Genomic DNA, 26,333 nt, shown 5'->3' on the forward strand with positions numbered 1-26,333 from the left:
TTGTTCAACAACAGGGTAAAACGATCTCTTCCTCTCGGTGGGTTAATAAACCCAGCGGGTCGATCCGCCGTTAGCGCCGTGAAAGTTTAGCGTGGAAACTGCGTAACAGCATAACACAATTTCATCGGTCGGGACAAGATCGGGGCAAGAAAAGCGACCACCAGAGAAAGAGAGAAAGAGTCTTTCCCACAGAAAAAGGGGGGAAGGCGACCAACTGCGAAAGAAAGCGCCGGCGCATTCAAGAAAACAGAAATCAAGCTCAACGAGCAGCGGAAAACGCAGTATAAAAGTAAACCGATAAGAAACTGCCAGAAAATCAGACAGGCCGTACCGTGTGAGTTGGTGAGAGAAAAGATCGCAAAACCGATCTAAATTCGGGTTACTTTCTATTTTCCCCATTTCGGTCGGTGGTTTGTTGTGTTTGTCCGGCCGTGTGCGTAGATCAAGATCGCACCGAACGTCTTCTGGTGCGTTGGGTAGAGCAGGGGTGAAGAAAAAAACCGAAACAAACAAACGCAAAGATCGCCACCATCAATGCCGACCAGATCTTGCGTTGTTGATCGTGTTGTGTCGCGTGCGATGAAACTGTAGTGTTGTTGTAGCTGGATGAATTGTGTTTGGTTTCGCTGGTTGATTTAAGAAATTTATTTATCATCCTACTCCGCACTGTCACCGTGCAGTGTACCAATGCAGTGTTAGTGATCGTGTCTGTATGTGTGTGTGTGTGTGTGGGCAAGGTTGACCATCGAGCACTGGATCGCCCGGAAGTGGCGAATTTTATCAGCTCCTCCGCCAACCAGCCAGCCAGCTTCCAATCGAGAAGCAGCCTCTTGTTGTAATGATAGCAAAATCTTTGCCTTTTAATTAACAACAAAACGGTTTTAAACACCCGCAGCCAAGTGATAACAGAGACGTGAAGTCACGGAAGACTGAAGCGCGTGTGGAAGGACTTTTGCAAGCAAACGAACAACAACTAGAAAAACGATTCACGATGAGTGCGTTCAGTACGTTAGCTTTTTCTGCGGCAGAAATCACCAACCTGCTACCGTTGACCGCTGTGATCGTGTGCATCGGCGCGACAATCATGTTTTTGATCAAGTAAGTAATACGAGCTTTTTTACGCGACTTTAACGAATTTTCGTACGATATGTTCTAGCGATCCTCTTAACCGATCTGTCGACTTTTATGTACTTTTAGGCCGCTAATCTTGGGCAGTTTTTCTTGCAAGAACTGCAGGAACTAAGATTTTATTTGTATTACGAGTTCGATATCTTACTTAAACACCTTAAATTTAAGAGCGATCTGATGACAGAGGATCATAAGGATTGTTACTATCCAACTGCAAGATATTTTTTTAGTGAGATGTTTAGCAGATATGCCACAATATCACTAAGTTCGATTAAGCGATTAGATGCCTATCATGACCTATAGCAGGCCTTTAAGCCGAGAAGAAGAAGAGTTTAATTTCTGAGTGTAAAAGTTGGAAGTAATGAGGTACATTCGGACGTTTTAAGACCTAGCTTTCACCGTGTAGAGACTTCTGGAGATAGACGAAAGCATCTGTTAGGGGAAAGTTTCTGGTATTTCAATAATGCTGTGTGATCGTGACTTTATCACAAAAAGGCTTTTTCACTGTAAAATTTTGACCCAGATGTCAGAGCAACCGTCCAAAGGTTGCAGAATGTCCTGGATGTCTGAGACGCAGCACAAAATTTTAACGGTCCTCAGCAGTAGTCGATAGAATTTTTTGGGCTATCCATTATCAGATGACTTTATTCAATAATTTATGTACTCCGGAAGAAGAAGAAGATCAGCTGATCAAAGCTTATGTCTCACCGCTGTTTTCCGCAGCACTGTCTTTGCAGGGAAGAAACAGAGAACGAGAAAAATTGAATTCATTGAGTTATCTCTAATAATTTTCTTTTGATTGCCATCTGATGTTGCCTAGTTGTCTATCCGTCGTCGCAAATAGTTTTTGAAGAAAGAGAGCAAACAACATATTCCAATAGTGGTGCAAACATCCATGAATGCAGCATTTTCACGGTGCATCTATTTCAGCCAGCTTTTGATGTTTTGCTGCTGTTGCCTACCATCCGTGGTAGCCACGTGTAAGCAGAGAAGATTTGTTGGGCCACCACCCCCTCCGAAAAAGGGAAGTGGGATGATGAAACTTGTTTTGAAAAGCCACCATGCGGCGTGTGTTTGTATGTGGTGACCGATCGCGTTTACTATTTTACCGTTTGGATGTTATCGTCGCACTAACTTCCGGGGTTTCGCAGGTTTCGCTGTTTCTATTTCTGTTGGCATTTTGTTAGCTTTCAAGGGCAATTTTTAAACGCAACGAATCGCGCACATTTTAGTCCTCCGTGTTCGATAACCGTAGCGAGATAAATGAGACGACTCTTACAATCGCTACCTGCCGCCGATTGCTCATATTGACTTAGAAGCAGCTGAACGACAGACAACAGGAGAAAAGATTAACTATAAGGCAGTATAGTGATGGTGACGAAAATAAAAAAGAAGAAACAAACATGCCGGACAATCGCAAAACTGGTTTTTAGTTGTTGTTTAGGGCTTTTTCCCGAATTTCGAAGGTGTTGGCGCCGCCGTCTTAACGGGAACAATCAATTCATGACTGATCGATCACAAATATGCTAATTCATTTGCTTATGGGTGATGGGTGAGAGAAGATCTTGCAACAGAATCGCTAGTTATTTTTATGAGGAATAAAAATGAATCATTTCGATCGTGTCCGTTCTATTATCGGTATTGTGAAATGTTCTTTTCTTACCCGATCACGATACACTAATCGAATGTTAGTTTGAAATCATATCACAATCAATTTTAGACAATATTTTAGTCCTGTAGATATGATTCTTCAAGCGAGATTAATGTTTAAGATCAAGATACACTCAGTCACAAAGAAACTTAGGCATAGCAGCACTGATCATTCTACTACAACGCAGATGATGCCAATGTTTACACCATTCACACAACCTATCAGAACTCACTCGCCTTAAAGCAGTTTGATAAGAACGTACGGCTAAAATAGATTCGCGCTTGGCATTTCGTCATGTTCGTGGTGCTGCTGCTACGTCAGCCGTTTGTGCGGTGGATTTGTCACCAACGTTGGGCGCGTCCTTGAACGTGCGACGCGAAGCCAGAAACAGAAGAAACAAATCGTCCCAAAAGTGGCAATGTTTCAATGTTCCTTTTGCGTTATCGGCTTCACTCTGCCGCCGTAGTTTTGGTACAACGGTGCTGGGTGGGCCGGGTCTATGTGGGGTGTCGGAGCACACCCGTGGGCAGCATAAATTAACCAACATCAACAACGCTCGTTCGTACACGATCGGTCCTGGAGGGGGAGGATCTGTCTTTTTATTCTCCAACACTTTTTTTTTGTGTTGTTGCTGTTAGTGTAGCTTCTGTAGGTGTATAGGAGAATCGGCGGACGTACACAACGACTCATGCAGGCAAGTTGTTTTACCGGCATTATTATGATTTCATTATCATTCGCAAGCCCGGCGAACCGGCGACGGACCGAGCACACCCAAAGGGAAGCGCAGCAATCGGCATTCGTTCGTGAGTGCGTGCGTTCAACCGTATTTAAACCGTGGCCATAAATTTATGGACGAAACAGAGTGTCTGTGTCTATGTGTGTGAGACAGAGGAAGAGGGACGTGAGAATGAAGCGATCGCGTACGACACGTAACCATAAAACGGATCAGCAGTTGTCTTCCGCATAACAACGCATCGTCGCATGTTCGGAAACCGTCGAACCGCGTCAAACGGCTAATGTCGGCTACAGGTGCTGAGGCGGGTTGATGATAAACAGTGGCAGCTTTAGGCAAGATCTTTGAGAGAACCCTTTAGCTCTTTTTTCAGTCGTTGCAGTCAAATTTTGATGCTAAGACAGGAAATTTTGCCTCTAGCGATTTCGGGGCAGAACATAATACCTCGTAGACAAAATTTTCTGGGCGCTCTCAAAACTTGAGCGGCAACGACCGTATATAGTAAGGATTAATGGGTATATAGCAAATAAAAGAATAGAAAACATGGAAGACAAAGGCCTGAGAATCGTTGATCCAATACCTAGAGGCTTAGAACAAGAAATACTAAATACAAAGTAAAATTTTAGCACAACAATCTTCTACTTCTAATGCACTTAAACCTCAGGAAGTTTTGATCTTTTTTTTCTGGCTTCCTTGACTTAATTTATCCGTAACGGAATAGTCAATCCTGCGGGCAACCAATTTTAATAGTTCATTTTAAATCGTAAATCGTATCACCTCACCCCTATCCGTATTATTGGTTCAATGATCTTCTTCGACGAGTCTACGGGGGAACGGTCCGGATGAGATTTGAACTCCGAACCTGCCGTAAGAAGACCGGATCCACTGTCGTTTGACCACCAGGCGCCCCCATCCATCCATTATCCTTTTTTTGAATACGGCTTAAAGTAAAGAGAAGGCAAGTTCAGATTAATATCGGGTCCCCTATTCGACAAAATTGCCTGAATAACCACTACTAGCATTTTTTTTTTCAATACAAATTAGCCTTTAGTAGCACCTTAGTTGGAATTGGACAGTTTGTCAATAGGGTCATTAAGCTCCAACTATTTCAACTTCACGGTACAGCTGAACATGAAGCTATGTTTGTGCACGTGAATTCTGAACGATAAACGGGAGAGTTAGGCAGGACAATGCGTAGGCGCGTCATGCATAATGCGTGGATGAGATACGGATAGGTGATCGAACATCGGACGGATGTTCAATCGGATACGAAAGAATCTCTCCTTCACCAAGTACAAGTGATAGGCGGGAATAAATTATACCTTTGTATTGTATAAACTTACAAAGACTAACGCTTCAGGCATGTAGATTGTCTAAGACCTTACCAATGTTATGTTAACATCTCTTTGTAGAAGTTGGACGAACTATCAGTAAGGGATGTGCTGTTTTTTATCTCTCTGACAAACAGCTGTTGTGCTGAACACCACAATTTGAAAAAAAATTCTAAAAACAAAATCAGGGTTCATCTAAAAAAAGGCTTTGATACAGAGCTTACGAAAAATGGGAGGATTAACAATAATTTCACCGTGTCGTGTCTCTTAAGTTGGTCTATCATCTCTAGCAACATTCAGACATACTAGAATGAGATCCAAAGATCCTTCTTAAGGATCATAGTTTAGGCAAGTGCTTCACACTTTCATGTCCTCAATCACTGCAAAACCATAAAGAAAAAAAGCTTCTTATCAAGGCTATACCAGCACAATTTTTGACTTGGGTACTAAAAGCACTCAGCACTTTCTGAATGCGTGTCTACTACTCAGTCATTGGCGAGCTAAACGTAGGCCTCTGCATCAGGAGGTTCACTCGATATAGAACCGCGAACTGGCGGTACAATCGAGTGATTGGAATTGGCCTCTATTCGATATTCTCACTTTTTTTGTAGAATATTCGAAATATTTGTACGCAATCCAACCTTGTCTCTATTATAAAAAATATTTTAGGCAAATCAAGCAATATTGCCGTTAAGACTTGTCATACTCAAAACTAGACCCCCGATCACGTTCCATTTCAACACACAGTCTCGCTAGGTCTAGACACAAATAGACAAGTTGAACATATTCTTGTTGCGGAGCCAATTGAAGCTACAATTTCTACTTCAATTCCACCAAAGGTAAGAGATCGTTTTTCACGCTCGCCAAACTTCTATTACGGCTAATCGTTTTAATCGGCTCGAGTCTCGCTCCTTGTGTGACAGATTTGCACGATTCGCTTGCACCGAAAAAAAGATCGACAATCCAACCACTGTCACCACTCGATGGCTGGTGCAAAAATTTCTGCACCAAAAAAAAAACCGCAACAACTTGTCCGACGGACAAGCTTCACCAACAGTTGCCGTGGAGGCTGCGCGGTTCAGCGCCTAGTGAATACAAAACAAACTCCATGCTCTCACGCACACAGCCGCTGAAAAACTTCGTCAGCCTTGACTTGGTTTTAAACCGGTGTGTTGGTCGCTTGTCCCCAAGTCCACGCACACCCCAGCGCACCTGGAACGGTTCGGTGGTTCGGTGATCGATCGGTGTGCGGAGCTTGACCGTTTGTATCTTCGCAAGTATCTCGTCATGCTGCTGCTGATCCATGTCTGCATCCAGGATCCTGATGCTAGCGTAGAGAACGGACTCGAATTGGAATGGTTGGGCCGTTAATTCTGCTACTCACGCAAAAGTCCGGTTTCTCGGGACATGTTGCAGTGGTACGTTCTTCGTTTGGCTCTTGCGAAATGTGGATCGCCTTTGGGGGCTGGCTGGATGCTGTTGAGTCAGCTGGAGATCGATGCCGCTGGGGTCGATTTACAGCACGTTCTTTACGACACTGCATTTCGCCACGCTCTTTTTATTGCAGAGATGGACGGTCGGTGTGCTTCGCCATCCATGAGGAGCGTGAGGTTTTGTGCGTTGACGCGATCATCAAGATACCACTGCCCTAGAAGGGTTGCTGTAGTAATGCGGCCGTTTCCTACAACATCCCTTCAGGCACGGAATGGTGTTTGCTGGTCGAGTGCGGTACCGGCATTTCTTGGTCGGAGCCAATCATTGGGTTGTACCAATCGAATGTTTTAAAGCACGAGAACAGGTCCGGCTACTTTCTTTCTTTGGTGGTGTGCCGACCGTATAGGTCCGGAATTGTCTGGGCAGTGTATTTGGTTTTGCTGTTTTGTTGTTGCAACTCTCAAAGTCAACAAGCCATAGCGCAAAGCACTATAGATACGGAGACACTGAGGACATTCAAGTTTGTACGTGTGTGTGCCTGAGAGTCCGAGAAGAAGGGCCTGAAGAATAAATGTGTACGAGATGGTGACGTCCAACTTATAGACAGGGTGGGGAAAAAACGTTGTACGACACTGGCTCATGGAAGGCCAATGGTGTATGTCTGACTTCTTTAACGGTTCTTCAACTACACCATAGCCTTCACATCAAATCACTGCTACAGTGTCTACCTTTACCATTTGGATCACTCGTGCGGATTCCATGCCGCCACAGCTTCATCTCCATGTGGATATAGACCTTCGTTCCATTTCTCTCCTCTACTTCTACTCTTGTTGTACATATCTGTTCTTCTGTTCCCATTGTACCGTTACCGCGGTATCGATGCATGGTCACGTTTCATCTCATTGCACTCATCAACATCATCATCATCATCATCAGCATGTGTTTGTGGACAAAACGCAAACGAAAAAAGTTTCATCTGTACACCTCGTTTACTTCCAGGGCCGCCGTAATACTTCGAGTGCAGGCCGATGACGTTTTAAGGCCGTCGAACGTAACGCAGCAGAACCACAACGTGCATGTACCGCGCCTGAAAATGACCCGTGTCCACATACCGTTCACATTTCGGCTGCTCGACGCGGGAAACAATTCGTTTGACGGTAAGTTGTTCGAACCCCGAACTGTGTAACCGTTCTTTGCGCTGGAAGGACTCCGCAACATGGCGCAGAACGGGGCATGTCGAATTCTTTCGCTTTGGTTCGCAGCTTGAAGACTGCTTTAAGCTAAGGGGAAACCTGAGTGGTGATGATCATGCTTGTTAGGAGTGTTAGAAGTAGTAGTAGGATTAGGTAGCCGCTAGTCGGATATTGCGTAAGGTGATGTAGTTCACTTTTAGAGGTAGAATGGAATTGATTACTACGCTATGCAACCTCATACACGCACACGAGGCGGATCGTTTACCAAACCAAAACTTACAAGACCACTCGTTTTGTACCTAGACTTTGCGCTTCAGATTGCCAAACCGCGGAGAATGTGTCCGATCAAGCGAGAGAAATAGATTGTACGGAATAGACCATGCGTAGTACACACATGCGGCGCAGGTCTCAATATCTGCTGGCAAACATTTTTGCTTGTACACAACTCGTTTGCTACTCGTTTGCAAAGTCGATTTTGGAAGAGTTTCAAAGCTAAAGGTCATTTGTAGAATATTTTATGATAATTTAATAATGTTTAAACGCAACAGTGAACGCAACGTTCTTATGCTTATCATGCTTAATAATCATAACTATCCCCCAAAAACCCACGATCGTGCGGGACAAACAACACGCACGTGCCGATTTATGGTCTTTATAGCAATAATTGCTGCCTCTAAACAACAAGTAATCACATTTAGTATTCCAAACAAGAGCATCCGAGAGGCCCATAAAAGGCAATTTAAAATGCAACCACTACAGTGGTAAAACAAATTAGGAAGGTATAGAGTTTGTCCAACAGAAGCACTCTAGAACCGCTCTCGATTGACTAAGGTTCGGTTTAGTACGGGGAACAATACGGGTTTTTTAGCTTTGTAGCTAACAAGCTGATCACACACGCTCTGATGCGCTGAACGTGCTACAACTGATGATACATACATTACACGTTTAACACATTTAGGATGTGTCTCCTGTTCTAGCTCCCAATCTATGCAAGTCAAATTTAAGACCTTTTTTATTTTGTTCTACCCGAGATCGTGTGTGGCTCGATAAGATCAATTTTGTGTGTTGTGTAAAACACTTTTTTTGTGATCACATTTTCTACTCGGTTTCGAACGCATTTCTAGCGGTTATGTGGTTAGAATTTATACAGCTTTTGATTAGCAGCATCTTCTGCTTGTACAGCTTAAATCCGCCGGTCGGTTATATAGTGACGCACGTAACGCTGAATGTGTGCTAGGTCCGTGTAGAATTAATGCCGGCATTAAACAAGTTAAAGACACACGTGATGACGGTGCGCCACGGCTGTTTGGCGGCCGTGTAAGATGCACCGCTGGCTGGGTTGGAACAGCATCCCGTCTGTGTTCATTAATGTGCAAAGTGAATGTAATGGTTGGCTCGGTCGCGGGTCGTGAAGGCATTAAGCGCTCGACCCTGCGCTCGTAAACAAAGTAGTGAAAATATGTGTAAGTGGTGCATCGTTCTGGCCAATATTTTCTTTTCCATTTCCCTGACACAGCTAATGCTTTCGTATAGACACACAGAATGAACCAGGAAAAGGAGGAGAAACACACGCAAACCTTTACGTTGTATCCAAAGACGCTATCTTGCAGTGCTAGTCCGTTTACTGATTATTACATTTGCACAGCCAACAGACAGCAAAGCATTAGTCTGTTGTCCGCCACCTTCTCGGACATTGTGTGTCTGTGTGTTACTGGGAATTCTATTTTTTTCCTATGAAATATTGAATCATCGTTAGTGATTTGTGGCGTACGCTTATGCGCATGGCCATATGATATGTTTCTACATCGGATTCTACTAATAAAAAAGGTTAGCTTTCATAACTTAGAACCTCTATAGCTATAAGTTCAATACAGATATTACAGACACCACACCAAACTATAATTTATGTATTGAATTTGTGTAATATACAAAAGACTTTAAGAGTTTGAAAATTCTCAAGGATCTTAAGTTGATGTCCTTTTCAGCGATGAACAAATGTTTTTCGGACTTCCTATTTATCATTTTCCCAACACACTATATCAATAGTGCAGATCGGTAAGAGTACCTCTACACCATAAATGTGTAACGGCTATGTACAGAATCGCTAAAACACTAAGCTTAACCAAGACTAAAACAAAAAAATTCATCAATTCTGAAAACATTCTATGGGCTTCGATTCAATCTAGGCAGATCAGACAGGATAAAGAAAGGAACAAGGACCAGCGCAAACAAGAAAGAGAAATGTAGAAATTAAATAGATGAGAAGGATCCTCAAAAGTGTTCATTTGCAGACGCATTTATTAAAACTAGAATCATACGTCTAGAAGGAATAAGAAAATACTTTCGCTGCTGTAGGACACAACTCGATGAGTCAATCCGTATCCAATCCGTCAAGTAAGAAGGAAGAAGGGTCAAGAAGCTCCCTAATAATGAAGCGTTTAGAATAGATAGCTTTAAGATATAAAGGATGCCAAACATCCTTAGCCATTGCTCAGATCATTCGTTAATCATTGAATCCTGATTGAATGCTGAGAAAACCTACGACAAATCTGCGCTCAGACACGTCCATTTGTCTTGTTTTGCAGTCTAGAACATGAGCGCCGTGTTTTCCCTATCAGTAGTTCTAACTTGTAATACCTGTTCTAGTTATAAGTTGCTAGAACTAAGTGATACGTGACTAAGCTCACGTGAGGTTATTGCGTACACACTTCCTCGTTGTACGTGCATCACCCACGGGTACTCCTTTGAGCAAGTTGCTGCGATCCGCGAACTACTCCGTACACTCTTCTGGAGAATATTTTCACTTTCCGTGTACGTTGTGCCTTATGCCCAGTACAAGGGTCAACGTTTAAACAGGTTTACGTCGCTTCCTGATCGATCGTTGGTTCTGTTTCTGTTTTCTTAATCAGCTCACTTAATGTCACATGGATTTACTTACTTCGAGCACAATTTCTGTCCACCATGGACACAGCATTAATAGCCCTAGCCACCAGCACACTGCTAGCGATAGTTGACTAATAGTTTCTCCATAATCGTTCTTTTTTTTTGTTTTGTTTTGTTTTTCTTCCAGAGGTACGCCTAGCGGTGTCCAGTCAGGTGAAGTACTCGCTGCAAGCGTTCTGGGGCGTTTCGATCCGCGAGCTGCATGTGTCACTGTGGAGAACGTGGAACGATCTGCGGGAGGCATCGAATGCGCACATTGTCGATTCCAGCTACTGTCAGCAACTGGCAACTAACGTAAGGTCTGACTTCACTGCCTTGTATTGCGCATAGCATATAAGCCCTCGGTTGGCTAGTTTGTTCGGAGTTCGTACCCACAAGCAACACTTTTGCTCGATTTTTGGAGTCCGTCTATCGGTTCTTTCAAAATTCAATTGCTGGGAATAGCCCCATAACATGTCAGAATAAATTCGAGCAAAAGATGATGGCCACGGATTTAATGTATCTCGTTAACACACACACATACGCATCCTATTCTGCCGTCACTGATCGTATTTTGTTTTTTTTTTTTGCCATTCCAATGTTTCTTCGTATACGCGCGGACCTGATGTCCTGCCCCACAAAAACAGATGCTGTCAACCGCACACGGAACACATCATTGCCCTGCAATCTCCGAAGCCACCGTTAATCTTGGGTGCTCCACCCCGACTAGCCTACCCGTTGGTGGTGTTTATGATCCGGGAAACCGAACCAGAAGAGCTGCTTCATCCGGATGAAACGGTAAGTAACAACCGAAAAAAGATCGTTTCTAGGTTAAGTAACCGGTTCTTGGTGGCACCCCGTAACATACAAGAACCCTCATCAATCGTCTTCACTTTCTCTTTGACCTAAAAGGTGACCTCCACAAAAAGCAAACAGACTTGACATCACCGTCCCAATCCCGGTTACGCAGCCTCCTCTCCGACTGCTGACTCCTTCATGTGGATGATATTATTGATTTTTGCATTTCCTTTCCTATTACGCTGATTACGCCAGCGGCAATATATTGTTGTGTGTGTGTGTCTGCGTGTGTGCATAAATTAAATGTTGAGTAATATTTCGTCTGCGTATCTTCTTCTCTACCTTTTTTACCATGAAGTTCATGAATGCAAAATTCAATAAACCCGATCGAACGTCGTGTCCTACATTTCTACCGACACATGTGATGCTGGACAGTTCGACGATCGTTTTTTCGGAACTCGACACTCGCCGAGAGCAAACAGATTATGTAAAACAACATAACGCTCATAACGAAGATGTTGTTTCCTGGTCGTTTCCATATGTAAACAGCCGAAATTTGTGCGAAACAGCGTAGTCGTCGTTCCGGGGATCTTTTTTTTATAGCGCCGTTCGATTATGACGCGCCGGTTTGGTCGTGCGTCTGACAGAGGAAGCCGGTTTGAATAAATAGTGTTTGGGATGGTTAGGAGAAATTAGCGAAATTTAAATACACGGTGCCGGAAGCGTCAGGAAGTTGCCCCAAAATGAAGGAAAAGCAAATAAGGGTTCTTGTCCTTGCATAATCAACCATGGCGCGGAATTATTGTTGCTGTGTCGGTGCTTTTTTACGGCATCCTTAGTCATCGGTAGTTCTTGTAGATCAAAGAGAGATCTGGGATCTCCCATACCAACCAACTTTCGCCTGAACTTCCTATAGCTTGCATTACGTGATGCCATCAATTCGATCGTCGTTAGTCCGATGGTTCTTATTAACCGCAAATGAACCTCTGTTCGTCCATTAATCATCCGCAAATGGGTCATCCTCAAGAGAGTGTCTTTGATCTACGAGGTTAGAAAATCTTGTCCCGAACGCTGGTGAAAGTTTCCCTTCCCCAAAGGGAAAGTTTAGCTCATTTACTACTGATGGTTACTTTGCATGGTAGTTTCATGCGCTCGTTTTGGAGCCATCGCGTGGCTTCTGCAGTCATATTTACACTGTTGGTGGATTGTAAAAAAAAACCCAGTTTAAAAAAACGGAGAAACGAACCGGATCGAACTCTGCTGCTACGCACGGGACACACTTTCACCGGACGAACAATCCGGGAACCATGGAAAGGGCTTTCATCTTCTTGCCATCTCGCTAGCGACACGCTGCATTTACGCTGATCCGTTTTCACTTTCTTTTCAAATTGCGGCCACCGTATGCTCGATGTGTCATACGAGGTGCGGCGTACTTTGGAGATGTTTACCTCAACGACTTGCCTCTTTTTTTTCGAGGGGGGTTGATTTTTTGTTTACTCGTTGTGGTTGAGTAATCATCACTTTTGATTGCAAGTACAAAAAAAAAAACTTTGAATATTCCCAAGGAGAAAAAAGCATTACAGCACATGAAATTATCACTTACCGATAGAGAAAGCACACTGTTGGAGTGGTGTCTATTCAATCTTCCAAGAGGTTGAAGTTGAATTTGCACCCAAAACCACAACCATTTCTTCAATGTCACACAAGGTACGTGTGTGATCTCTGGAATATTAACGTCACTAATAATGTCGTAATACTCGGCCGTGTTTCCTTTCTCTTCCCTACCAAAGTGGCCGGTAACTACCGGTCATCATCGTGTGGCGGGGAACCGGTTTTACGAGAAGTGATCTTATGATTGCAGATTCCGATCGAGATCATCTTTCGGCTGCGGAGAGGTACGCCGGTAGAAAAGGCTTTCGTCATGCCGCGAGTGTTTGTTCGAGAAGACATTTGGAAATTTGGTCTTGTTTTGCTGCTCTTGCCTTGTCGTGTTGTGTAGAGCATCCTGTCCAAGAGTGGCGTTTTGATCCCGCAATTGTAATGCTTTAAGGCACAGTACAGCTGGACGGAATATTACCGGTTTCAGGTTTGAGTTTGTATAGCCGAAACGTTTGGATATGTCTGTTTGCCTTTTGTCTACCTAGTCTGTAAGACGTTGTATGGACGTATCGGATCAATCCTACCAATCCACTCACCAGAATGACGTACCTTGGAAAGAATTCACGATGTGTCTCAATACCGCTAGAATATGTCATAAACTTGTTGGTATGGTTGCCATTTTCCGCAGAAACAGATAGTCGGCATGGCAAGCGACCTTGAAGGCTTGCCGTAGCAAGGCCGGCTGTAATAAATGCGTATACCACAAGGCTTGTTAAGTTAATGAGAGACAATATTTCAACGTCTCGTACGGAAGCACAATAGAAAACATCGGAATGCTGTTTTAAAACATTATGCTTTGGATCTGCATACAGCTTTTGGTCCGTCGTTAAATCACACATTCCCGCTTAGATTCGCCACGAAATCATTCAGTCATTTTGTTTATTACGGCAATTATGAGTGATGGTTCAAATTAAAAGCTTCGGAAGAGACTACAAAGATGTAAAAGGCGAAAAAAGTAATAAATGATCCCTTCTAGATGATGCTGTGTCGGGCTTTGGGATTGCCTGGCGCCTTCCATTCTTTTTCTTTTGCTTTTTTTATTGCTACAAAGTTAGATGTTATAAATTGGTAATGCAAAATTTGGTTCGTTCCTCTCCCATTGTGGAATGGAGCTAGAATCGGATCTGACACAAGCATTGATACATTTTTAGGTTCCTTCATTTTTGGGATCTCTTTATTGCAGCCGAACCTTCTGCTTTAATTGTAGTGGCGCGTTTATGAGTGAGCGTGATAAGGATTAGAGTGTCTAATCGTTCCAAACCTTCTGCGTTTGTTCAAGTTGCTTTACCTTCCAAAAGACTTCGTGGATGAAGACTGTGTCGCTCGTAGAACTATGTCGAAATCGAAAGAGTTTGCAGTCGAAAAAGCTTCGGGGTTCAAATGGTAACTAACATAAAATTCTGTAATTGATGACAGTTTGCCATCCAAAGGAGTCTTGTCTACCATCTGGTAGAAAGTGCGGAGGACTCTAACAAATAGTCCTTGAACCTTCTGGCGTCGTTGTGACGTTGGAGACGAACGAAACTCGCGTACTAAGGGGGCTTGTCGTTTCAGCTTTATATACTGAAAAACCTCATGATTGAAAGTCCTCATTTACTAGAGTCAAATTTATTTGACTAGCCCTGGGTTTTTGGTGCCGGACGTTTCCGATCCTTGAAGATTTTATATGTAGAGAAAATTATTGGGAACCAAAAAAGCGGCAATAAATTGGAACCTTCTCCTCGTTGCTTTATCAAACAGAGGTGTTCTAAATTTTGTCTTCTCGGAAGGTGAATCTTCCGGAGTTAGTCTAAAATTTAATCACTATGATAGCTCGTAGTCGAAGAGTACTTATCATCCCAGGGGCCTCATTTAACATATTAGTTTTCTCCAAAACTTGTTGATCAACACCTATTTCTTATAACTTGTAAAGAAAATGTAATTCATAGTCCATGTGGGTCCTATACAACAAAAGTCGAAAGCAAGGATCTCATGGACGGAATCGCTAGCTGTTTTGTACTAATGAAAGAGGTACATAGCAAAAAAACTAACTTACATGTCTCCTTAATGATAGAGTATCCACATATTATAAAATTCAAACTAAGCTTATATTACGATTTTCATCTCTCGCACAGGTAATTCTGGTAAATGTCGTTCATCTGCGGGATCCGGTCTGTCCACTGCCGACGTCAATTTTGGCCCAGTACTTGAAACAGGCGAGCGGTCAACTATCATGCTTGAAGGTAAGTGCTTAGCCGAAGGATCAACAAACAACAGCAGCAGCAGCGCCACCATCATCAGATCGAGACCGAGAGTTAACGAACTTACGGTTTGCTATGACACCGGGGCGCTGGTTTGCCGAAACACTTCTCCCACCCCCGGCGAATAGAGCGAACAGATTAATTGGCCCAATGGAATTTGAATTCGCCACAGACTTAGAACAAACATTCCACCCCGCCGCATCGAACCGAATGAAAGGGGCACGGCATTGCGCAATCCGCGTGTGTGTGTGTGTGTGTGTGTCTATGTACGCGCGACGGCAATGTACCAAGGAGAACGCACTGAGGCGACCTTCACAGTTCAATTCAGCTAAAGAACTGGCGGCGCCCGTCGCAGGGTTTGGGCATTCGATCGCAACACACGTGCATCGAAATCGAGAATATGAACGTCTAAACGCTGTTGCTAACATGAATTCCGGTGGAGACACGCATCGCACAGCTTCTGCAACGAGACTATCTGATACCACCAGCGATACCACCCCAGCTGATGGATGCTGGAAAACTGGTAACACTATAGACGAGGTTACGGTGCGGGATGGGATGATGGGTTTTGTTTTTCATTTCACACATCCCCTACCCAGTAAGCAGACGGACACGGTTTACGTACGTACCTGGCGGTACCCCAGGTTTTCTTTTTCATGGGCAACATGTGGCAACATCGACAACAGTGCAGCCACCGGAGCAACGACACACACTACCCCACACGTGCTTATGCTTTCGATCTTAATGAGAAACGATCGATCGACAGGGTTGAAGCGCGGCGGTGGTGTGTGGTGTGCATTCGGTGGCTATGATGGAGTGGAGCAGAAGGTGAAACGGTCATTGGCTGCTAAAAGTTGACTGGTTTTTACTTATACCCTGTACCGCGCGAAACACCTCGGACCGTATATAAATGAATGTTACTGCTGGAATCGGATGGTGTTGAGGCAGACCCACCGTTACTGTGGGTTAGCTTAGTTAGCAGCAATACCGGTTTAGTTACTGGAGTTGGGTGGTTTGTTTCTGTTTTTGGGGCTCTTGGTTGTGTTTATCGGTTTGCGATTAACGTTGGTGGTTCTGGGTTCTTGTGGTAGGCTGACAAGACGATCTCGATCGACATAGAATCCGACGTTTTGGGGCGTTCATTATTTCGATCGGATCGGAACGGTAGGTCGGGTTTTGCGCTATGCTGAAGGCCACAAGACGGTAAAGGTGTTGAATGACTGACGAGCACCAACCAACAAAAATCGTGTTGAATTAAAAATGAGGGTTTAACACACCAATAAGGAAAAGGTTCCAATCACTTCCCAACCAATCATGCCGCCGCAAAGGCGAAAGGAACATGCGGCACGTTGTTGAATTCATTCTATAAGTTTACCATCTCTTTGGGGATAATTATATTTAATAATGAATGAATTCAAAAACCACTCGACAAATGTAGTTCTATACAGTCCAGCAACATCTTACGGCAGATAGTTTAAACCTGAGCCATTGTTGTTATAAAAAGAAGCTTTCATATGTTCTTCAGCTTTTTTATGTCTTAACGATCAGTTGATCGTCTGGCCTGGAAACCTACCAATTTATTGGATAGAACGCTTCGTTGGAACTTATTCCAAAAAAAAATCACTTGGTCGCTACTTTTGGTTGATACACTTTCATAACGAATGCGTTTAAAAGAATATTTAATTTTAATGATGGAGATGGATGGTGGAGACACTAAAAACTATTGCAGATTAACTTTAAAAATTACAGATATAATAAATGCTCGCCAGTTTCAAAGACGTTTAAGGCCTCAGCTCTAATTCAATCCTACGACGGGTTGCCTATTACGGTTTGTTGATAAAATCTCGATTAGACAGTGAATAAGATAATTGTAGTTTTTTTTTAATCGACTGTACGTCCGACATATCGCTCATTTTGAGAGATTAGCTACTGCTGCAAAATCAGTAGCTTCGATTGAGGATCTTGTTTATCAATTTACCTTGCTGGGTTGAAACACGGACCGGATCCGGACCGTTCCCCCGTAGTGAGGACTGACAAAACCCAACTACGTTGCATTATCGCAAGTCTAGCAGTAAGCCATTAGATGAAAATCGTTAAACCAAGAGGAAGAGGAGGATCTATTAGAACAACATTTGCTTTGTCTTTTAGAGAAGACACCATTAAAACGTTTGCATTAAAAAACGACTTTTGCAGATGCAAAATTTTTTCGCATATTTCGTTAATTCATTCCTGATTTTCCTCTTTAAATTGATCTAGAAAATTGTGATCGGAAGTTACTTAGGCACACTTTGGTTGGTTATTTGGGATCCCCTAGAATCCCCAAACGCACCTTCTTTCCAGCACTTGCTTCAAGTAGATAACAACATCACTCCGCCATCTTTGAGGAACTTTGTAATGTATGGGGCAACTATTGGGAGGCTCCTTGTACTATAAATCACATTTTTTCAATGCCATTCCTGGCGAAAATAAAACGGGATGTGACGACCTTTTCATTGATTGTGAACCCAAGCTTCATTGGAATGTTCCATGGGCTTTAAATGGTCGGATGGTTTCATCCAGGCTCCCACTCCATTGGCTTTCTCTTCTCCTGAAAGGTGTTGAAGCGTCTTAAACCGATTACCAGGCCTCTCGTTCCCAACGTATTTGATCGAAGTTTTGTGTCTGTACATTTAAGACTTGATACAAAATTCGATTGACATATGGGTGGATAGCTAGGACACAGAGTGATTGATCGTGTAGATCGATCTATATTTTTAAAGCATTCACAAACATGAACTTCTCTTCATTCATTTGTAATTAATTTTACCTTTCGTTCTTCTCATTCCATTTGTTTTTTTTTTTATTCCAGCAACTCTATCTGGCCACCGGTGATCCTATGACGGCTGACGAAACGACGAGCAATGGCGGTAATGGTGGAGCATCCAGTAATGCCGGTAACGGTGGAACTAGTAGCGGTAACACCGGCGGAACAACCACCGTCCCAACCGGAACGTTGTCGCTTGCGGAACCGGTAGCCTGTGCTGGCAATAATGAGACACTGCTCTGTTCGGATTCGGCGCCACGAGACTGCCCGGTGGGAGAGCAGCTGTGCGTTGTGTGCCATTACTTTCCGCTTTCCCGAGCGCTACTACCGTGCCGACACACGTGCATCTGTGCGGTTTGTTTCTGTAAGTTTTGCATGCTCTGTGCTGAATGAAAGTTAATTTTTGCCAATTAACACGCTTAATCAAAGTTGTTGAGTGTGGTGATCTGTGTGGCGCGCTATGCAAAATATGGTAGTAATAATTAGTCGACTTAAAGCGTACCGTCCTGCTCTGGGCTCTTTTGTGTGGTCGTACATGAGCTAAATAGATGGTCGTTTTCGTGTAACCATATCTTTCAACCGTCGCTAAGGTTAACCACGTGTGGGTACATTAATTAGCAAAGCACCATTCTAAGGGCATTTGCAGGCTTTCGTCTGTGTCCTTTGCCGAAACTATCACCGAACGAGCCAGCTGCGACGTCGTTATGAACCGACCTAGATCTATTAACCGTCCATTGACCGCTTTTCCTTCTTTTTTGCCTCTCTTTTCATTCTATATCAAACGCAAAACCCAAACAGCCAAACTGGACCGGTGTCCCATGTGTCGGGCGACGATAACGAGCTACTTCTGCATACGAACCGAGGAATACTTACCGGCCAACACGACGAACGAGCTTAAGGTCAACGGCAAACCGAAGGGAACCGTTCACTGGCTCGACGCGCTCAACGATCGGCTAACCGATTTTCTCGGCTTTCGGTGAAGAACGCCGTAGTGGCAGCAGCAGTAGACCGCACCGTTTGTGTGTGTGAGATGAATTAGTAGTATTAGCGTTGTTCCGGTCCGGATCTTAAATCCGTCGTCGCGCGTTTCGTCTGGCTCAGTGTCTTCCGGCAGGCAGGGACAAAGAAAAAATTGGACACACTGTCACACATACACTACGCTGTGTTTGAGCCGAGGGAAAGTCGAGGGAAAAACTATAGTGGAAGAAAAAAAACGGGGAGGTTTAAAGTATGAAGAATATATTAAGTATTAGTATAACGTATGTATGTTTGGCGGTAAAGTTACTCGATTCCCCGGGTTACCCCATGCATGCATAGTCGGGACAGGCGGAAGGAGTAGGTTACGCAGAATGTCATTAAAGGTGATAAAGAAGGGATTTTTCGGGGGAAAATCCACCGATCGTTTGTGGAGATAGGATATAGCAAAACAAAACATGGGGGAACTCGTCGTTTCAATTGGTTCAAACAAATTTTAATTTGAGAGTTTTTTTTTTGTTTCTGCAAGTGAACTATTCTAGAGAACTATGTTTTTTTTTTCGATAAGATTTATTTCTTTAGCTGTGATTTAAAAAAACGAAACGTAAGTGATGTGAGAATATGTGCACACATGTTAGCAAAGGCAAAAGAGAGAATCGAACATCTTTATCTACGGATGACTGATTTGTGTTTTAAATAAAGATTTATTAACGCTGTGAATGAGTTGTGTGATTGGTTCTTGCTACAAACATTTACAATAAATCGTCTTATATATATATATATATATATATATATATATATATATATATATATATATATATATATATATATATATATATATATATATATATATATATATATATATATATATATATATATATATATATATATATATATATATATAAAATTCATAAAGGAATTGTATTTATATATATTTACAAAACAAAAGAAGTTGCATACATACATTTCTTTTCATCAAATCTATCTAACAGTCATTTCAAACGAATAACAAACAACAGCGTACAGCTGCAGTACTCAACCACAAGCTGTAAATAACAATTGTTCCCTATTGACAAAATCGATGTAAATCAGCCAACTAAGGCAAATTTATATTGAAAAGAACCTTAGTAGTGGTTATTAAGGCAATTTTGTCAATAGGATAAGTCATTGAAATTAACAAAAACATCAATAAGGGCGAAGAATCACAACAAATTTTATTTGCCGTGTGGTACCGGATGAAATAGAATTCTACACATATTTTTCCGTTCGAAAAACCACCACAAAACCGCGAAAAAAACAATGAGTTTCGATGTAATTTTGCACCGTTCATATTGTACGCAGTATTCCTTACATTTTCAACCGATTATTGTTCTAGCCGGCGTGGCTGTCCGAACCGCCACCAATCATCGAGGACACGGAAGATGTGTTGCGAGCTTTCATTCTTGAGCCGAAAATCCCGATACACGAACCGAAACCTTACTTTGAACCACGACATCCATCCCCCGACCAGCTGTACAATGTTCCACATGCACCCATAATAACGCGTATCGTGCCCGAACGGTGCCCTGAAACGGGAAAGGTGTTGGACTTTGTCGAAACGGCGGTGCAGAATGCGGGCTCGACTGCCAAAAATTCCATGTCCCTACAGCGTGAACCGACCGAATCGCTCGATAACATCCGTGGATCTGCCTCGTACTTTCCCTTTTGGCCCGGTGGATTCGATGAACCGGAAGCAATGCTCGCCAACTTGGTGCCGAGTCTGATGTTTGAGACTGGAAATCTGAAATCATGTCCACCGGGTTTCGCTACAGGTGTTACGTTTGCCGAGAGCGGTACCGAAGGCAAGCAAAACGAAGACTCTGACGAAGGTGGTGTGATCGATCTTTTGTCAGCGATCGCACAAGAGGATAGTTTTGATCTGTTGTTGGATGAACAGCGTGAAAAGAATGCAACACCTAATGAGCTGCACAATCTTCCGGCTGATATCAATGAGGAGAGTTTGCTATTGGACAAGGAACCAAGGAACCATCAGGAAAACAAGGAACCAACAGTGGGACAGGTGCTGAAAATTTCCAACATCACCAACAATGCCATCGAGACGGCCGATTGGGCCGAAATGATCGACATTTCCAAACCGGTGGATGATTTTTATGTCAAAATCCCGGTCATGGCGCATCGCTTTCCGTTCGAGCTGGACATCTTCCAGAAGCAGGCGATCCTGAAGCTCGAAGAGCACAGTCACGTGTTTGTGGCGGCACACACGTCCGCGGGTAAAACGGTTGTGGCCGAGTATGCGATCGCCCTGTCCAAGAAGCACATGACAAAAACGATCTACACGTCTCCGATAAAAGCATTGTCGAATCAAAAGTATCGCGACTTCAAGACCACCTTCCAGGACGTGGGCCTTATTACCGGGGACATCCAGATCGATCCGACCGCATCCTGTCTCATCATGACGACAGAGATTCTGCGCTCGATGCTATACTGTGGGAGCGATATTACGCGCGACCTGGAGTACGTCATCTTCGACGAGGTGCACTACATTACCGATTCCGATCGGGGGCACGTGTGGGAAGAGGTGCTAATCCTGCTGCCCGATCACGTGTGTATCGTGATGCTGAGTGCCACCGTACCAAACACGCTCGAATTTGCGAACTGGGTGGGAAAAACGAAGCAGAAACGTGTCTGGGTCGTAAGCACTGCGAAGCGGCCGGTACCACTCGAACACTATCTGTACACGGGATTCGGTGGTAAATCGAAGGACGATTCCTTCCTGATCGTAAACGAGCACAGCCAGTTCCTGGCGCAAGGTTACCAGCGGGCAAAGGAAAGTTGCGACGCGAGGCAAGCAAAAAATGCCACCCACCGATCCGGTGGTCCATACAGTCAACGGCAGGAACAAACCCTATGGGTCGGTTTGATTCAGCATTTGCAAAAAAAAGAGAAGCTTCCGGTGGTAGCGTTCACACTATCTCGCAACCGATGCGATAACAATGCGGAAGCACTAATGTCCTGCGATCTTACGACGGCGCGGGAAAAGTACGCCATCACATCCTTCTTCCAGCAGTGCTTGCAACGACTAATTCCACCCGATCGTGCCCTGCCACAGGTCATACAGATGCAAACCTGTCTCGAGCGTGGTATCGGCATTCACCATAGCGGGATACTGCCCATTCTGAAGGAGATCGTTGAGATGCTGTTTGCCCGTGGGTTGGTCAAAATTCTCTTTGCTACGGAAACGTTTGCGATGGGTGTGAATATGCCTGCCCGTACAGTCATTTTCGATAGTACGCGCAAGTTCGATGGACAAAATGTACGTACGCTGCAACCATCGGAATACACCCAGATGGCAGGCCGGGCCGGGCGACGTGGGCTCGACAAAACCGGTACGGTCATTATTCTCTGCAAGCAAATGTTACCCACCGATGCGGAACTAAAAACGATGATACTTGGCAAACCGATACGCTTGGAATCACAATTCCGGCTAACGTACGCGATGATGCTGTACCTGTTGCGGGTGGAGCTGGTTTCGGTGGAGAATATGATGTTGCACAGCTTCCGGGAGTTTGGCAAACGGCAGGAGATGCCTAAGAGTAAGCTGGAGCTGAGCAAAGTGCAGGAGAAGATTTCGGCGATGAGTAAGTTGAGCGACAATCTGAAACCTTTGTGTGAGTTTTACGAAGCGGCCAACGTGTACATTGGTCTGTGGAATGAGCTTATGGTAGGTAATTAGTGACCAGAAAATTTACTCTTTTTAATGATTTAAATCGCAAAAGAAGAATGGGAAAAGAGATTTAAATCATTCACTCACTCTTTCAAGATTTTCATGAAGAGTAATACCTAGGGTCGGCACAATGGGTGACTGAATTGGTGAGTGAGTATGAACTGAAATGAGTGAGTGAGTGAGCTAGTCTTCTCAAGTGAGAATAATCAGAAAAGAGTGAGTCATATCCTAAGAATCAAATCTCACTTCTCACTATAGTGAGCACGTGCGTCTCATTGTAGCGAGAAGTGAGATTTTGTTCCTAGGGTAAAGATGAGTAAGAGATCACCCGGGAAAAACTAGTTTTATTTTCCTCATTTAAACATTTCAGCCCAAACTACTGTGCCAACCGAAAGCGATCAATGAGCTGAAAGTGGGCCGTGTGGTAGTAGCGACGGATCGGCATCATTACAACAAGCTCGGACTGTTGCTCTCCGTTACGGTACAATCCCACATGGACATGAAGCTCGTTGTACTGGTGCTGGACCATGAACAGGCGCAGCAAAAGTCGATCGACACATCCCACCCGGAATCGCTCGACCGAGGAACACTGTGGCATCAGATGCTATCGCTAGCATATCCTTATAAAACGTTCAACCCCGAAGGTGTCGGTGGACACTGCGTCCTCACCCTTCGTCCATCAAACCTAATCGAGGTGACCAAGCATACGATCAAGTGCGATGCCAGCAACATTATCCGCAGCTGGGAAAATCGCCTTATTCCACGGTTTCGTGATGCACCACCATCCCAAGCGACCGTGGCAGCTGTCGCCAGTTTAGCCGAGCTGAACGCGAAGGTACTAGAAGCCGGCTCCATTACCGATGCACTAGAGTGCGTACGATTCCAGCACGATCTTACGAGTTTGACGCTGTGGCAGCATCTAAAAGTTGCCCAGAATCAGTTAAACCCCTGGGTGCCGTATACAAACATTGCCGGCTTTGAGCACGAATTTGCGCTCGTATTCGATCGGAAGCAGCTCGAACGGAAGCTGTACGAACTTAAGTATCAGGCATCGTATGAAAGTATGTCCCTGTATCCTGACTATCGGCGAAAGTTGCAGGTCCTGCAGGAACTTAAGTACATCGATGAGATGCAGCAAGGTAGATATAGGATGAACCGGCCATGTCCCGGGATAGTAAGTGTGTATTTGCCATCATTCGGATATTATCTTTTCAGTGACCATGAAGGGTCGGGTTGCATGCGAGATGGGACAGAACGAGCTGATGATAACGGAGCTGGTAATGCGCAACATACTGACCGATCTGCAGCCAGCCGAAATTGCAGCCCTACTATCGAGTTTGGTGTTTCAAGCCAAAACGGACGTCCAGCCAAAGCTTACCGAAACACTGCAGAAGGTAAGAAAGTGTGGCAGTCTACTTTGCGTGCCGCTTGCCTTAGTGAGTACCGAAAGTAACTAGGTACAAATTTTTAGGGTCAAAAGCGAGTTTTCGGGCAATTTTTGGGCGCCAAGAGTTACTATTGTCTTGGTGCTCTCTCGAGGGCTTTCGTTTATTTACTTATTTCTTTTTTTGTCTGCAACTTATGATCCACACAGATGATATAATATCTAAACCAGCATAAAACGAGTTAAAGCAGTGTGTCATAGCAGTCAATAGTTCATTTGCAGCATAGTTCGAGTTGTGCCTAAGTAAGAAGAGACTGTTCAGTATAGTGAGAAGCATGGTTTTGATCCTAGTTTAGTCACTAGCAGCAAATTTCACCATTCTAGCGCTTGGACGTGAGAATGTATATTTACTTTACTTAAAAGGCGGTACGCCTCCACTTCACTTTTAAGGAGTTTCTACTTAAATGGTGCTCTAGACTTCGCGACTTTCAAGGGTCTGTAACATTTGGTGCCGTAAGGTAGTAAATTTCCGCTTGATACTTATAGCACACCTAGTCATTTTTCTTTGGACACTTTTCGATACGTTTGATCTAACAGCCAGAATAGGGGACACTACACTACCTGGAGTCGGTCGATCTGAACTACTAGATAATTCAATATTGATTTTACAAACATAGGATCATTTGTCATGTTACGAACTGAACCTTAGGTCCTATTAGCTCTTTTTGATCAATCTCTCAGCACTTGTCGCTAGAGATATATTCAGGCCGGAAGCTTCATTGCTTCCATTGGGCTAGGCATTGTATCCAAATATGTTGACCTATCATTTAACGAAAATTATGACTCACATCGACAAGCCCTACTCCTTTGACGGTTGGTCTCATTTCACAAACAAACAACTTATGTATAATCTTAACATGAGCTTTTGCCTCCCTTTCATCCAATCACGCTTGAAATTTCCCCACCGTCCATCGTCCACGATCAACAACAATTAAAACAAAAAGTGATACTGTTGAGACAATTCTGTAAATGAAACAGTGAGTTTTTAATGGATTTTTGGCACATTATTCGACGAAATAATATCGTTTCCAAAAGAGAAGAAGAATGCGTTATTGCTTAATTAAAATTAAATTTATTTAAAATATGAGGCTTTCACAGGTCATAGTTTGCAGACTCCCGAGTTGAGACGAGTTGTAACGCCTAATATCTACCTAAAAATACATGTAGCTAGACTTTTACTCTCTGTACTCACTGTACACTGGGCGTCGGAACATATTAATCACAAACTTTTCTACTTGCCTCCTCCGTACCAGGCCGAAGCACAGTTCCGCGAGGTTGAGAACGACATCCTTCAGGTCGAGCGACAGTACGGTGTGACCGATGTGTGCAAAAAGGAAGAGCTAAACTTTGGCCTGACCGAGGTCGTGTACGAGTGGGCCCGTAACAAACCGTTCGCCGAGATAATGGTACTGACGGACGTGAAGGAGGGCATCATTGTGCGATGCATTCAGCAGCTGAATGAAACGCTCTGCAACGTGAAGGATGCGGCACGACTCATAGGCGAACCGGTGCTGAACAGCAAGATGGAGGAAGCGTCAAATGCGATCAAGCGTGATATCGTATTTGCGGCCAGTTTGTACACCTCAAGCACACCGATCGTTATTGGGGAGGTGTAACGCCCGGTCCATTTGGGGATTTTTTTTTTTTTGTTTGTTTTAGACACATTAAATGCAATATTCTACCAATATTATTGTGTGTTCATCTATATTCAAATTTTCCAATGAAAATTTTCTTAATCGCTAGCAGCCCTTCGTAAACAGTTGTAGTTTTTGTGTGTAGATTTTGATGATTTTTGAAATGTTCTTTATCACGCTAACGTATGCTTTAGCGATAAGTTTTTATTTATTTTCCAAGATTAAAACTCGGCGCTGTGTTGTCTTTTCAGGGTAAATTATATATATTTGATTATTGTTTTATTGGTGTTTTGGCCCAGTATGCAAGAAAGGAGAATGAAAAACCCTCTACAATTACGAGCTCGATTACCGCTAGGCTGATCTTGTCATGAGAATGATTCCGATCTATCCAGCTTGTTAAATCTGTGGACATGGACGGAAGAGGCGGACTAGTCTAAATTCAGTTGAAAATATAGCGTCGTCGCGAGAATAGCGAAGATATCGGATTGGTAGAAGATGGCGTTCGATCGTGAATGATATATATGTTACTTCAGCAGTAGCCTAAGATGTATACATAGAGATCGCAGAATCGGAAGATCGGGAACATCTGTAAAATCTATTACCATTGGGCGAACGAGTGACGATCTTCTAATGTTTCTTGGCCCAAGACGCGATACCTGGATAC

The 26,333-nt window shown here is 43.6% G+C and overlaps 3 protein-coding genes across 3 annotated transcripts in view; all 3 read left to right on the forward strand.

Moving 5' to 3' along the window:
• Nucleotides 1–26,333, forward strand: part of LOC126558958 (soma ferritin) — a 203,505-nt gene that overhangs the window by 113,447 nt on the left and 63,725 nt on the right. The gene's annotated exons all lie outside the window — the stretch shown is intronic.
• LOC126558222 (cell growth regulator with RING finger domain protein 1-like) lies at nt 984–18,889 on the forward strand. Its single transcript, XM_050214191.1, has 7 exons — nt 984–1,098; nt 7,277–7,434; nt 10,541–10,712; nt 11,040–11,190; nt 14,964–15,071; nt 17,938–18,256; nt 18,691–18,889. The coding sequence occupies exons 1-7, from the start codon at nt 992–994 to the stop codon at nt 18,870–18,872; spliced, it is 1,197 nt and encodes a 398-aa protein (XP_050070148.1). The 5' UTR covers nt 984–991; the 3' UTR covers nt 18,873–18,889.
• On the forward strand, nt 20,167–25,674 carry LOC126567161 (helicase SKI2W). Its single transcript, XM_050223394.1, has 5 exons — nt 20,167–20,178; nt 20,243–22,588; nt 22,962–23,730; nt 23,807–23,985; nt 25,289–25,674. The coding sequence occupies exons 1-5, from the start codon at nt 20,167–20,169 to the stop codon at nt 25,649–25,651; spliced, it is 3,669 nt and encodes a 1,222-aa protein (XP_050079351.1). The 3' UTR covers nt 25,652–25,674.

This window comes from Anopheles maculipalpis, chromosome 2RL (assembly GCF_943734695.1).
Source record: "Anopheles maculipalpis chromosome 2RL, idAnoMacuDA_375_x, whole genome shotgun sequence".
NCBI lineage: Eukaryota > Metazoa > Arthropoda > Insecta > Diptera > Culicidae > Anopheles > Anopheles maculipalpis.